Raw genomic sequence first — 15,922 nt, 5'->3', positions numbered from 1 at the left:
AATTTGATAAGTAAATACCACGGGTGACAGGAAGACTATATTTCTCTTATTATCAGGTTTTATAGCAGCTGAGAATTCTCACCATTCCGCTGAAGGAATGCCTGAGGAGGATGGCGTGGCCGTAGAGGAGGGTCCGGTGTCCACCCCCTTGCGCTGCCTGCGAAAACACCACACCCGTCTTAAGGGTCGCCCTCTAACACGAGCCACCTTCCCGTTCCCCGAGCCCCCTCTGCCCCACCTCTGCTCTCACGTGGAGTGACTCTGAGGTGTCGCTGAGGACAGGCTCCACCGCGCTTCTTTCGAGGAACTCTTATTCGTCAGCACAAACCAGCAAACGCATGCACCGTCTCTTGGGCTGATTGTGTTAGGAGGGGTTCCCCGTTCTACCATCGAACGGGGAAAATTTCATCGCGGTACCGTTGGTGAGGAAATGCGTTTGGGATTACATTGTTGTAAAAAAAATTCATAAAAGCATTCTCAGCATTCTGTAAACGATGCAAAAAGAATGTAAAATGTAATTTCTATTAAAAAAAACAAGTGGCTTGTAAAACCAGGTAGTACATACACCTTTTAGGCATGAATCCTTTTTCCAGTCTTTTGTCATGGACAAGTTAGACAACCAAGAACTCACCTTTCTTATGAGCCTCTAGGAAGCATTAAGATAAAAAAAAGGACATTTGTCAGTATTAGATACTGTTTGGTGTTATGGTAAACAACTTACATGGATTTCACTTTGCGATCATTTGGGGTAGCTTTAAGATGCTGTATGAGCAAGACTGCAAATGGTGCAAATGGCGTCTTTAATGTCATTTTCCCAAACATTGTAATGATGGGAATACATTGCTCTCTTTGAAGGTCTAATTGGTACACTGAGATTATGTTGGCGTCAGCTTGACCTGAGATAAAATAACTTTTAACAGACATTAACAGACATCAATTCACAGACAGTCTGGAATCGTACAGTCCATCTGCATCTACAATTTGTAAATACAAAAATATACTGGCAGCACGATTATCTGAGTTTATGCAATGCCCCCTTTGGTTTAGTTGCCATGGAGTACACACAGTACAGGCAACCACTTATGTACAGTGTGCTTCTGGAGAGAACACCCTCACAGAGAGCTGTATTCATTATAATGTAGACCGCTCTACGTGTGGGAGTAGGACCAGGGCTTTGTGCTAAACATAACACTGGCCCCAGCCTCACCCAGATCCATTGCTACATCCAACTGTAGCTTCAAATTCCCAGAACAGCGCACTGCATGGACAAAAAAGGAAAGGGCATTTGATCAAAGAAAAGTGAAAACCGTATCTTGCCCCCAGCTGTTGCCTGGAGATGACACGCGCATGTTAAATCAAGAACTTTGACCTTTTGCCACACACCAGCAGCGAGCACAGTCCTCCAACTGGAACTGCTATGCAGGGTTTGTCTTTAGGACCCAGGAGAAATACACCCCAGCGGCCGAGAAAAAAAAAAACATGGCTTGCTATTGCTGCCAGAGGGGATCAGGATTACATTGCTTAAATCTCAGTGATTGCTCATTATTCCTGACTTTTGACCAAGACCCTATCCAGAATGGCAATGGCAGATTTGTTACAAAAGCTGGTAGGAGGACATCTTTCTGCCAAATTCATTTTCAGAGCCCCAGTTGAAACATGGCCAAAGCAAACAAAAAAACAACTTGACCTCAAATCATCCTTGAACATTATCTATTGAGCAGCAGCAGACAGCTTTATTTGTAAGTGCTCCATGTCTAAAAACTCAGGAGAGGTACAAGACTGTTACCCTCTAACAAAGAGGGGGGGGAATAAATAGACTGAGAAGAGCCTATAAAATAGGCATGCACCGGAAAAACTCCCACCTCCAGGGGGAGACACTCATGATGTCCGTGAAGGCAACTGCAGCACATTCGACTGCAGACATAAAAACAAACTTCAAACACGGTGAGCTTTCCTCAGAAAGCATTGATTCCAGAACCAAATCTGATTCCAGAACATTTCCTCCTCCTTGGTACACTTGAAATTTCAAGAGGTTAGAAATCAAAGAATGTAAGGAGAGAAGAACATCACAGAACTCCAGAGTACAAGTACCTGTTGTTCTATGAGTTATTAGCGAGCTTTGAGCTCATATGGCAATTGTTTTTTTATCTAATTTCAAGACTAAGATCTACACAAAACCATCTTGATGGCTGATCAGGGCAAAGATGCATTTCTACGACTGAATTTGCATACAGTGGCTATTTAAACAACATCACAGGACAATCTTTCTTCTCAAATCGGCTCCAATGTTCTGGAAGGATCTTCTGGTCGCTAGTGTGGAGCAGGAGGTCTTCGTCCTTGTGCACAGAGCTATTAGCGAGGGTTAGAAGCACCTCCTCCAGATGGGCCGTGTTAGTAGCAAGGGTTTGGTCTGTCATCCTGAGAGTGCATGGCAAAAGGCTCCAGGAAGTCAGCCCAGCTGGCATCTTCACGCTGTATACCTGCCCGGAGCAGAAACTCCAGCAGCCCAGGCGGTGCAGGTCACCTTAGTTAAGACTGCAAGAGCGTGGTTCTCTCCGAGACACATGACGCAAGCAGTATGAGGATCTGCGTCCCCCACCAAAAATTAAGTCCGTCATCCTCTAGCAAGGGCCTTGAGTCGGGGAAAAAAGGTCCTTTCTTGTAGCGGCGCGTTTCAGCTTGCAGACAAAGGAATTTGGCGTGGAAGAAATGGCAGTCCCCAGCTATGTGACCTGTAATCTTACACTGAAAATTTCTGAAGAAAGACTGATGGCCTGCAATGTCGCTTAAATTGCGAATTCAGTCGCAAAAGCGCATCTTTGCCCTGATTGGCCATCAAGATGGTGTTGTGTAGATCGTTTTCAGTCTAGTGATTGGATGAAATCCAATTACCATATGAGCTTGAAGGAAAGCTAATAAAGAAATAGAACATTCAGAAGACACAAAACCCGCTGAGTTTGTACCATGTCCAAAACAGCCTGTGAGCATATTGACTTTTCCACAGCACTTTCTTCATGTCTGTGGATGAGCCCCCACTGTGTTATTAGAAAGGCACAACCATAAAACATTTAAAACAGGAATAACTAGAAAACGATAGGAAAGGCATTACTTCCAGGCATGACTTCAGTGAAAACGCCCAGTGAAAACGTCCATTGTGTTACAGAGGTATTCCACAAGCACTGGATTTAGTTTGTTAAGTTGGCAACAGTTGTCTGTACACCAAATTGTACCATTCCTTACATTTCACAGTTGAACCTACTGGTTCAAGGTGCTGCAGTAATTATTTTAAAGGGCAACTCCAGTGGTCAGTTCAGTTCATTGTTTTCTTTTGTAATATCATACTGTATTACAGCAAATGAAAAGCAGAAGTGTGGCAAGTGATCTGTCTTTTTCTGCCCATCCCTACTAAAAAGGGACCTTGTAATAGTGACAGCAATGTGAATAACAAAGATGACAGACTGTCAATCTAGCACCAGTGCAGCCCATCTGAACTGCAGGCAGCCAGTGTTAGCTTCCTCAGGCTCAAATTAATTCATCCTCCTAATGTATTATTCAGTATCCTCATGTTTAGCAGACTCAAATCAAGAATGGTGAATTCCACCTAGTCCACTAGCAGTACTGTAGGTGGAACACAACTCTGTCAACCCAGCTTCAGTGGTAAAATGCAGGCTACACTGGAATTAATTTCCCTTTCAATGTTGTGTACTTTACATTATATAAAAATAGAGGAAACAGGACAGTATCTTTGTATGTCCAGAAATGTTATTGCATTAGCTGTATGGAAGCTTAGTTGGCTAAAGCTAGCCAAGCTAATGCTTACTAGCTAATGTTATTTTTTATTGTTGTTGCTGTTTTTGTAGATACATGTAGGTCCACTGTAATTATAAGCAAGTTCAAAGAATTGGTAGTCCAAAGAGGCAAGGAGGCTGATGAGTGATTTATTTGTGAGTATCAATTAATGTTTGCTGCCTGCAGTCTGAGCTGAACTAGCACCTAGTTCAAGGTCTGTAACATTTTGCTGATAGCAGATGCAAGCTAGATTGATAGTGAGTTGCAGGGCAATCTTTCAATGACTGTGTTAGAACTACAGCAATTTAATTATGAATGTGTTTAATTAATGTAGAACTGACATTTCATTCTATCCCTGAAAGGAGTCCTGACTTGTGTGGCTTACAGGTAACCATCTACAGTTACTGACATCTGTTGTTGGAACATGCATCATTACTGTACTGCATGTGCACGAATCAGTGTAAATAGCACCCTCGCATTACCTTAGCCATGGTATTCTCCACATAATTGGTAGGTATAATAGTATAACAGTAGTATCAGGTAGAAGTAATTGATGAAAGCTCATTTGCAAAGGGAAATAATTGAACGTGGCATCTGCTTTGACTGCAGTGGTGTTGCCATTCTCAACTGGAGCCACGGAATGGTCTGGAAATTCAGCCCAAGTGCAGTACTTTTTCACGCGAATGTGTTGTATAGAACCAATACTGATGTACATATTTTCAGACTGTGAATATCTGTTTTAACCATATGTTTTTTTCACTGGAGTTCCTCTTTAGACAGAAGGAAAATGGTAGGGGAGATGGCCCTTATCTGTGCAGGATTAGACAGTTTCACTTGAAAATGTTATATTGGGCAGTAGGAGCAAGTACATGCTAATGAAAGCCCTTTGCAGTCTTGCTTCGGATTTGTAAATTACCATCAGCTGGCATTCCGGAGCACTGTGCAGGGTGCCTGCTTTGACAAGTACATGCATATCCATTCATAGCCTGAGATATGTACAGGCCCCAGAAAGGTTGGTTGACTCACTAACATTAGTAATGAGTGCTTCAGCTATTTCATTAATTTAAGGTCCATTTTCTATTTTTTATTTTCTCAGTATGTCAGGCTGTGGGCATCTGGCTGTGCAATTACATTAAGCATGATAAAAGTCAAAAACATATTTTTATTTACTACCTAAATGTACACAGGAATTCCATATGCATAAATGGGAGAGAAACTGACAATGAACTGTCACATTATTTAAACCTGTATAATAAGCAGGTTATTTTAAATACAGTTTTATTGCTGTTTGATACACAGAAAAAATATGATTAATGCTTACAACTAATTTACATTGTTAGATAATAATTGTGTGATATTCTAAATTAGAGTTGGGTGAAAAGGTAGTTAAGGACTAATTGAAAATTTTTCAATTTTTCAATTGAAAGATTAACTACATTTCTTAGTTTTCAGTCCAGCACACTATATTAAACATATCTGGTTTTCACTGTTAATTTGAACAATGTAAAGATAACTGGCTTATTTGTGGTTGCAAATAATTAGCCATGCCCTTAAAAACTGACAGCACCGGTTCATAATTAATAATTCAATATAAAAAATGGCAATTAGGCTAGTTCTGCAGCACACACCTTAGAAAAAAATAATGTGCTGTCACTGAATTTTCTGTCTGCTCTCTGCACACATTTAACAATTTAACATTTTCAAGTGAAATAGGCCCAGTAAAAGCTTACATGCTCTGTGAAAATGTCAGGAATGTTGCATGAATGATGAACATACCCATCGGTCGTGGTCAGGAGGCTAGCAATGTTGAAAGACAGGAAAATGATACAGCAAAACAACATCAATTACAGCACTACTTCAGCCCCTATTAATCAATGGTGAGACTTGGGAGAAAACAAAGATTTCACTAACACAGATTCAGATTACTGTACAGCTGCGTCTCTGATTGTAACACTATTCCTACCTGTCCCAGCACAACTTTTTTCAAGAGGCAAGTGAAGGAATTACAGAAATATTGCAGAACACCGTCAACCCAAGTTTAACAAATCTGCCATGCAATGAATCAACGCGAACGTCAATCAAAGATGCTAAAAACATAAGTGCCATAATGATTGTATACTGGTATGTTGGTATTTCATGTACACACATGCTTGAATTCAGGGACGTGCTTACTACAGTAGCACTGATTTTAAAGCAAGTACATTTTATGACTCAGTTATGTATAATATCTGCCTCTACTGAGCAGTGCAAAGTGTAGCGTTTCAATCAAGTATGGACATTCGCATCATTCTTCCACACATAGTGAACGCACAGCTAGAATATCACCATGAGATTCTGGGAACATTTGTCAGGGAAAGGGTGAAAGGGAACATAACCAGCTGGCAAGAATTCATTGTGCCTCCACTCATGCAAGTGTAAGAATCGTCTTGTTTCCTGCCTGAATGAAAAAGTATGCATGCAATTTCCTTGTCACTCAGCAGCTATCCTAGTACCAGTTCTGCCAGTATCAACAGCGACATTATTATATTCTTTAGGCTGGCACAGCTATAATGTACTTCCTTTGTAAGTATATCACACAGTAAGGAATTGTTACAACGTTCTCTGCACAGCCATAATCTAAATAACATTCTTTAACGACACTGGAAGAGGCAAAGGCAATCAGAGGCATTCCCATGTGTTCTCTTCTGACTTAAGCAGTCTGTAATTCAAGAAACAGTTGACATCAGTAGAGTCCTTAAAACCGTTGCTATTACCAAATTATCTTTTTCCATAGTATTGTGCCTTTGAGACATATGGACAAGAGGACAAATTCAAAGAAGACTAGAGGGAAAAAAATCCTTGGGTATTTTTTAAAGTGTAATCACAATGTTTGGAAGTGTGGTTGGTGGCCATTGTCTGTTTGTACAGATGTAGACTGTAAAAGTGTACTTACTCCTTCACTGTTTGGCCCAGTTTTGGCCAGCATCTCCTGTAGGGCCCGCACAGAAAGGGACTGCTCCAGCACAAAGTTGCAGATGCACAAGTCTGGAGGAACATACTGCAGCACATAGGGAGAGAGCAGACAGGAAGTCAGGCTAAGTCATCATTCAGTGCAGGTGCATTGTTGCTTTGAACAGAACACAAAGAAACTAGGCCTACTACTACTCTAGCTAACGTTGGTGAGGGACCTCACTGCTAAATCAAATGTGACCTGCTCTACCAAAATCAGTAGTATTGACCTGAACACATACTTTAGAAACTAACAATACCAAAACATTGTAACGATATTGTAAGTTATCTCTTTACTCCAGATATCAAGGGAGTTGTGCCCTGTTTCATTTGGAGTGCCACCAAACCATGTTTTTGAGAAAAACGTTTTGTCACAAGAGTTACTTGAGGTTGGATGACTACCATGACTGGGCTAACACTAACTGGGCTAACTCGGGTGCTATAACATCTTATGCATAAACCTTTTAAAACTTTAACTTTAAACTTTAAATCTTTACTCAGAACATTTACTCTTGGCATTATGACATACAGACCATGAAAACAAATACATTAACGAACATAGCTGATTTGGTTGTTTGTGACTAGTGAACAGTGACAAGAGCATGCATTAGGAAAATATACCGTACACACAGCACTTATTATATTGTAATTGTATTGTAACAGGGTGATGTGTATGTCAGTGCATCAGCATATACAAAGATATTTGCTAACCACAGTCCTTATTTATAAATTGTGTGTTTATTAGCAGCAAGATCCATTCTTAGATACACTAGGCTACAGTTACACTGAGATAGCACATTGGCAGCCATATTGTTTCGTTTATTTTTTATGACGCAGTATCTACATTTATCCACTTTAAGAGCCATGGCTACTGCATTCAGTACTTTACGAGTAGTAGGCAGCATACTGTGGACCCCTGCATCCAGTATACGGCACCAAACTCTTGCACACCATGTATTAAGCGCATTGCATTAGAGAGAGAGAAAGAGAAAGAGAGAGAGAGAGAGAAAGAGAGCAAGGGTGGAGCAGCTTCATACCACACAACTGTGAATTGAAAGTGCAGTTCTCTGCAGTGCACAGCCTCTTGAACAGAATTGCTTCACACAGAACTCCATTCGTCACAACTAGCGGTGAGGACATGCATCAGTGAAATAATCACAGCCATTACAAATTAGGCACCGCGGTGGCCAGCTACCTGCGGGTGACAAAATGCCTCGCGTTTGCCAGGAAAGCTTTCAGAGAGCTCCCAGGCGCCGCGCTGCAACACTGCATGTTGTGCGATTATTAAAGTGAAGCACATTAGCCATTAATTCAGTCAATAAAAAACAATAAAATGTAAAATGAAATATGACTAATATCTCCAGAATAATCGGGGAGTTCGCATTAAAGTGGCTTTTCTTTTCCTCCAATTTAACGGGTCACTATTCAGAAATAGAAGCTAAGGTTCACCATTTAAAATCACCCGATACTTTTTGTAAAATGGTCTTAAGATATGAACTTGGACAATATCTACATGGCATATATATATATATATATATATATATATATATATATATATATATATATATATATTCTAGCAAAACTGCTCTGAAATGTATTTATAGTGTGTATCAGTTGCTATACATTTAAATATACTGGATATATATAAATAATATACTGTTAAGAAATAGGCTGCGAAATATCAACTTCATTAAATTTCTTCATAGGATTCTTTGAAAAGAGCATAGTACCTGTCATGCAATTTATCACAAACACTGACAATGGTTACTTTGTGCTGCCTGTGGTATAATCTGAATATTTTTTGATATAACTATAATTACATTTCTCTGAGAGATGTCCACTAATTGGACACACAAAGTCTGAGATCCTTTGGGAAGGGATCATAAAACAAATAGTGTATATCTAGAAATTAGTACTGTTTTAATATGGAGATATAAACTCAGTGAGCACTTTATTCTGTATTTTTTAGACGTATTGGTCTTCTGCTGTATCCACTAAAGGTTTGATATGTTGTGTTTTCAGAGATGCTCTACTGCATACCACTGTTGTAATGTGTGGTTATTTGCAGTATTGACACATTCTTATCAGCTTTGACCAGACTGGCCCTTCTCCTCTGACGTCTTTCATCAACAAGGCTTTCCCATACGCACAACTGCCGCTCACTGGATGTTTTTTGTTTTTCGCACCATTCTGTGTAAACTCTAGAGACTGTTGTGCGTGAAAATCCCAAGAGATCGGCAATTACAGAAATATTCATACTAGCCTGCCTGGCACCAACAATCAATCCACAGTCAATATCTGCATGATTTATGAATTGCACGGGTGCCACATGATTGGCTGATTAGATAATTGCATGAATATGTAGGTGTTCCTAATAAAGTGCTCTGTGAGTGTAAAGCCAAATGCAGAGAGAGAATGAACTAACACAAGAGTGTGTGTACATAATCGCTTCTAATATGTCCGTGTGTGTGTGTGTGTGTGTGTCTGTATGTGCCTGTGTGCGTATTTTGGGGGGGTTGGGTAAAGACACATAAAGGACTAGTTTCTATTTAAGTATTGTCCACTGCAAAAAAAACACTATGGCCAGTGAACTACTGACCATGGTCAACATAGGCACAGATTTGATTTGGGTGATAAGACGTACAACTGGCCATGGTCAACATAGGCACAGATTTGATTTGGGTGATAAGACGTACAACTGCCCGCAGCACAATAGCCTCGATCAGATGAGGAGGGGACTAAGTTCAAAGCAACCTCAGTCAAAATGGGACAAGAGTACTACACTTCTTTCCATAAACTTGAACTAGCTACTGCACTAGACAGCTTACTAGTGGTTAAAGGTCTTTTTGTGAGCAGTTCAAGTAAGCAGGGAGAGTGCTGAGCTTGTACTGATAAATACAGTTACAGCCATGCCCAAGATGGATTCATTCCTGAAATGGAGATATCATCAGCACCATCATCAATAACAGGCCGATATCAGATGCACGCGCCACTTGCAAAACAATCACTTTTTGAAAGCTGCACCATATCCACATGAATAACATGACTTCTTCATGGCTGCTAGCATGATGATTTGATGCCTTGATGGATGAGTTCCTTCCCGAGTCATATTAACACAGGGTGCATCAGCAAAATAAATCATCCCATACCCTAGGAAAAGAGAGAATTACTAAAGGGAACTATGATTGATGATTTTATTTGGATCCATACCGTATCTCTAACTACCATGTGCTGACTGTGTAACTGCATTCACATCATCTTCAGTACCTGACTGATAAGCTCAGACCCCTTAAGCCTAGCATTTTCAATCTCTACCCTATACAGAAAATAGGCAGCATTCTAACTATTTTAGGTAACTGTACAATTCCATTAAGATAATGAACATTATCACAACGATTGCACCATATCACCATACCCTCATGACAGGACATGAGGAATTAAGACTTGCAAAAAAGTGGAGTATTGGAGTCTGATGGCAAAAGTAAAGACATAACAATTAAAGCGAAATATGCCTGGTCTAAAATGTGGGCCAACAGCCAAGCAGGGCAGTGCAGCGAGCTGACAGATTGAGGCAAAAGAGGTGGCAGGGACCTGCAATAAGATAAACGATGCAAACAAAGTAAGTTATGTGTCCCCCTTTTTCAAGTACAAAGAAGTAAACTGTACTTAACTAGATCAATTTGCTCCAGTTGTTGTTCTGAAAACATAAGCTATTTGAGCTGCCCTCATTTCCCCAGTCTTCCTCTCATACAGTGTACCATCTGGACATCATAATGATAAATGATCATAAGAAAATGGCAGATTTCTCCTTTTTTTACTTCTTTCCCAGTTATATGCAGCATAACACATTGATTTGCAGTCCCCCAATCAACCAGCAGGGGTCACTGGTGTGTGAGGTACTGTAAACCCCTCCCATCACTGGTGATGCTTGATCCAACCGTGTGTGACTTTGTGGTACTGCTGGCCACAGTTGGCACTAGCATGGCCCAGATTGGACACCATACCATGGGGCCCATCCATACATTCGAACAATGCCTCCAACCATGGTGATTCTCCAGTTGAAAAATGTACATGAATTTGACAGAGTAGCTCCTGTTATGAAATGCATATATTTGCACACCATACATCAATATGAAGTCTAAACATTCACTTTAACCACACAAATCAATCTGGTCTGCAGGAAATATTAAACAAAATCAATGTCGGTATACACTGCTTTGACATTAATGAGCCATTAATTAAATGGTGGTGGAAAAAAAATATCAAGAGCATGAGAACCCTAGACACTATAATACTTCCAGTATAACAAGAGGTATAATTTTTGGTGGCACTTATATTCGGAAAATGACCTAAGGAGGTTCAAAGCCAAACATTAAAATGACACACGTGAATACGCCAGGAACGTGACCAAAACTGGAAACTGAAAACTAAAAAGGTTACTCTTGCCTTTCCCACACACAGTGGACTGCTCCTACAGTACAGAATGTACTCTCGAGTTCCCTCATGAGGAAGAGAACTGGATTAAAGCAAATGCCCACTTAAAGAACGTAGGCACTGTTATCCAGAGCAATTAGACTCCTTTCAAAAAATGATAGTACATCTGTCCTGCAATACAGTCAGTTTTAGTGCTTTTTTCACCCACCGAAGTCTTAATTCAGATGGCATTTACGCCATTTTGTTTCTCTAATTATTGGTCTGTGACGAGAGAGGCGTTTAATTCGGAGGGCTTGTCAGAGGTGGGAGCCCTGCGGTCGGCTCTGTCCTAATTAGGTCCGTTAATTCTTTTCCCTGGCCCTTATTGCAGTGCAACTTTCTTTTAATTGGCCAGCATTTCCTCCGTTATCCGAATCCTCAGAGAACAACTTTCCGTCCCTTCATCTCCCCTCCGCTAGCCCCCCTTTGTCTGCTGTCCATTCGAGCATGGCCCAGTACTGCACGCTGAAAGTAGGACAGTGTCTTCAGCGCCAACAGGCTATTCCTCCTCTAACATCTCCCCAAAAGTCTCCCCTAAGTCTCCTCAATGTCTTTCAAACATTTCCCCCATGGCGTATCCCTTTAGCACACACAGGCATCGGCCCCTCTCTCAACTCTGGCATTACTTCTCCAAACCCCTCCGGTTGTCGGTCGTGTTTGCTCTTTAAATTATCGTCCTTCACCGAGCGCTCTTATAATGAGGCGTAAACAAAAATGGGAGCAGCGCTTCCCCCGCGGTGAGAAGCAGGCACCAGTGACCTGTGGCTCCTCAGGAATGGTGTGAAACTCTATCAGGGTGAGCCGGGGTGGGGAGGTGGGAGAAAGCAGATAATGAGAAGGGTGGCGGGTCTGAACGTGGAGAGGACTGGGAGGGAGGAGCGTGTCCTCAAACGCCAAGGCCACGGTGCGGGACAGCTTTACGGGTAGACGCTCGAACGCTGCCGGGTTCTGCTTTACAGTCCAGACGGGAGAGCGAACCGATGGGTGCGCCGCTGTGTAAATACTGTGTCGCGTCCGGCTCGTCCGTCACCGGGCCAGGGTAAACGGTCAGCCGGTGTTTATCAGCCCATTACCGAAAAGCAAAAAAACAACCTCAGTGATTATGTCCCAACCGACCACTTCATGATAACATACGGCAGGGACAGAGTAATAGACTGTCAAAGTGCCTGAAACTCAGACTAACACCGAGACATGTTTAGTGTCGTTTGTTCGGTAGTAGTGCACGGCCTCTTGTAATGAGAAAGGCAGCTCAGAAATAATTCTGCCAAAAGGCCCAGCCCCAGGTTTTGACCTCAGGCAGGTTGGTAATAGATTTCCACTCACTCTGGGGCTGTCTTCAAACCTGAGGACTTGGGGCTGTGACAGATAACATGGAACTGAGGCAGTTCAGTGGCTAGTGGTGCCTCTGTCACTCTCAATTCTGCCTCATTCTGCACTATAAACAGAAAAATCATATAACCTCCTGAGACCTGACAGATTTTAGTTTAGGCTTAATAAATGTGTGGCCAAAAATGGCACTGCAACCATTGCCAAATAAACTTTTGAAGCATTTTGTTTTTACACAATACAAGTGTCCTGGATGACAACAACCAATTGGAATGAAAATATTTATTTTTATTTTTATTGAATATCCCTTGTAGTGCAGATTTCAGCATAATATACTATTCTTGAGATTAAGGCCAGAGATTCATGTCCCCTAAAGGGAACAAAGATGAATTACTGGGTCTTAGGAGGCTATCCCCAGTGAACTCAGGGGCGTCACCCTGAAGTGTGACTGCTCCAGGATTTGCATCGAGCATAGCGATGATGTCATAATGTGTCGTCCACTTCCCCCCTCCAATCACAGCTTTTCCCTGAGTACTTCTCACCACTTTCCCTCCTTCATCCACATTCCTCAGTGGAATGACGCTTTTCATCCAAATAAATTGCAATGAAGACAAAGCACCCAACAAGGTAGCTATATATCATTCCTGTCCACTTTAATTACAGTCTGATATGGAGTGCAAGCCTTTGATTTTATTCCCAGTCCTCTTTCCAGGGCGAGAGCATGGGTGGAGAGGAAGCTTCATGCCTAGAAATAAATCACTCTCTGTTGTCTTTCATTTTTGTGTGTCTGTGGTGTGAGCTTGCATCTGAGCCATGCAGAAATTAATTCAAGACAATGGCAATGGATTATGATTCAAAGAACAATCAATGCAGAAAATCCAATTACGCCCTTCTGTCAACAATCTGCTTTGGGAACACAGCAATGTAAGGTTAACGAAGGGCTCTAAATTTGTGTGTCCTGATCTAAAGAATAGCTATTTCACTCTAATTTGTAAACTATGTGCTGATAACTGCAATATTCTGTGCTTCCGCAGATTCTATTCACATAGTTATTCTCCGGGGACTCACATAAACAGTATCTATTTCTAAAGAGTGAAAAGGAAAATACTACACTAATTGGTTGAGTGTTTATGCTAAGTGAAAACTGCTAGACTCTGTTGCATTCATGCCAGATTATACAAAACATGTTAGCAGTTGATCCAATGAATAAATCCATGTACACCTGTCCTTTATTATATCCTTACTGAATCTTTATTTTATAATAAACAATCAAAACTAAATAGCAAACACCAGGAGAAGCACTGCCAATTTAATTATCCTAAACTATTTTGAACTACATTGAGATCCATAATAATAATAGATGTTCTGTAAAAATGAAACATAGAAATAATATGGAGCCTGGGAATTTATAGTGGAGAACATCTGTAAGAGAAGGGGCATATGTAGACCGCTTGAGATGTTCTGTCTATTTTATGATGTGGTTCATTATTTCCCTCTCCCACTCCTTACTTCCGCAAACTTTCTCTCAGAGGCACTGAAGTAACAGAGTTGAAACTGAAGAGCTTGTGGTTGCCATGGTGCTCAGCTTGCAAATCTCTCCCCAAACACAATAAACTGTAAAGCCTCAAAATTCAGCCTTAAACTGACCCCTTCCTCTGCATTGAGGCTGCAGTTCATTACAACGATTATGGTTTGGATTTAAAAACCTAAAAATGAATTGGGTGACCAACAGCGGTACATAAATCCTACCCAGTACTTTGAGGGTGTTTTGAAACATAAAGACATACCCTCACATGCTGTTGAAGTGTGTAGCTAACAAATAATACTATTTTGTCTAGCCTCATTGCCTGGGGATTCCAGGATTTTACTTAACCTGAACACCCTGTGGCTCAATAAAATGGTGACCCTTTGATATTTCCAAATCCCACAACAGGCTGCAATGCAGTGGCTACTTAACTCAAATTCATATTCAAAAATCACATTACTGCGCAACTTTTAACTCACTCACTCACTTGCTCACTCACTCACTCCTTTGGCAGGTTGAAGAGTCTCCACAAGGGGGAGCTATTAGCACTCATGGTGCTTCGCATCAATGACACTGTGGGCTCTTTCCAATGGCTTATTTTTTCACCTCCTGTCAGCTGTGCGTCATCTTTAAGGAAATTCCAAACCTTAAATGTTCCTACTAAAACCTAGAAGTACCTTGTACCTTTGCCTGTTCGGACTGCCTTATTCTGTTTGGACTTTTGCTTGTGACCTCAACTACGCATTGGGTTATCCTTGCTGAACCTGTTTGCCCTGTGCTTGGACTATTGCCTGTGACCCCTACCACGACCCCTACCCCTACCAGCGGTTACCTCCGCTGTACCTGCTTGCCTGTATTTGACCACTGCCTGCCTGACTTGCCCTTTGCTTAATAAATACACCTATTCTGCCTACTTCCTGGTTGCGATTGGTTCTTCGGACCTGACACCTGATACTTTTCCTGAGCAAGAAAACATGAGTGCATCCTTTGCGGTAAGTATTTTTTCTGAATGCGTGACGTATAAATGATCAACCTGCAGATCCACCTCTCATCATCTGCTATGCATCCCTTTCTGATGGATGGAGTTAGGGGCACGGAAAGGTTAAAAAATAAAAAGAGTTAAAAAATAAGTAATCGGAAAGAGCCCTGTGTGGCCTTATTTAGGAATGATCTGTTCTAGGATTCAGACCACTGCATCAAAATTATGCCTTAATTGCTCTTAAGGTCTAAACATATTCTGTTACATTGCCAAATTTAATTTCAATTTAATAAATGCCACCACTACCATTGCTAATTGAACTTTTGAAGCAATCGCACACCAATGTTATTCTTTGAGAAGCCTGTCTTTCATTCTTTCAGGTCATTTCATGTGCTCAAACATGTCTTTTTGCCCTCCTTAGATGTGCATGACTTTGTCCCTGCCTGAAGGATTACATTCAATTTACCTTAACGCATAAAATGTTTGACTGATGAATATGTTGGTTAGCGAATAATCAAGTCTGTGAGTCTGCTCTTAGCAGCAGAAGTGGTTTTCAGAAGTCAATGTTCATTCAGTTGTTTCAAAAGTGGTCCTTGCTTACAAATGTTACTTTATGTGTATCTGTTTAATGACTAAATAATGTCATCTGCTATATTGGTATAGCAAGACATTTATTTAACTCTAACTTTAAAAAGCTCCCCTCAAAAGCTCCCTCAGACCTCCAGGGACCTTGCACCCTGGGTTTTGCAACCTTTGGTTTGGTGTGCAGAGTGAATTGAAGTAACTGCACCATAAATCAAACACATACTGAGTTAGCTATCTGGGTTAGCAAGCACTTGTTC

At 41.1% G+C, this 15,922-nt stretch overlaps 1 protein-coding gene across 5 annotated transcripts in view; it reads right to left on the bottom strand.

Moving 5' to 3' along the window:
* The window catches only part of LOC133123322 (ryanodine receptor 3), a 136,691-nt gene that overhangs the window by 97,734 nt on the left and 23,035 nt on the right, over positions 1-15,922 (bottom strand). For all 5 annotated transcript variants that reach the window (XM_061233687.1, XM_061233703.1, XM_061233697.1 and 2 more), the window contains exons 3-4: positions 6,722-6,826; positions 83-157 (exon numbers count right to left, since the gene is read on the bottom strand). In XM_061233687.1, the coding sequence (XP_061089671.1) occupies positions 83-157; positions 6,722-6,826 (180 nt within the window). The remainder of the gene's footprint in view (positions 1-82; positions 158-6,721; positions 6,827-15,922) is intronic.

This window comes from Conger conger, chromosome 1 (genome assembly GCF_963514075.1).
Source record: "Conger conger chromosome 1, fConCon1.1, whole genome shotgun sequence".
Taxonomy (NCBI): Eukaryota; Metazoa; Chordata; class Actinopteri; order Anguilliformes; family Congridae; genus Conger; species Conger conger.
This window is presented reverse-complemented; position numbering and strand designations above follow the sequence as displayed.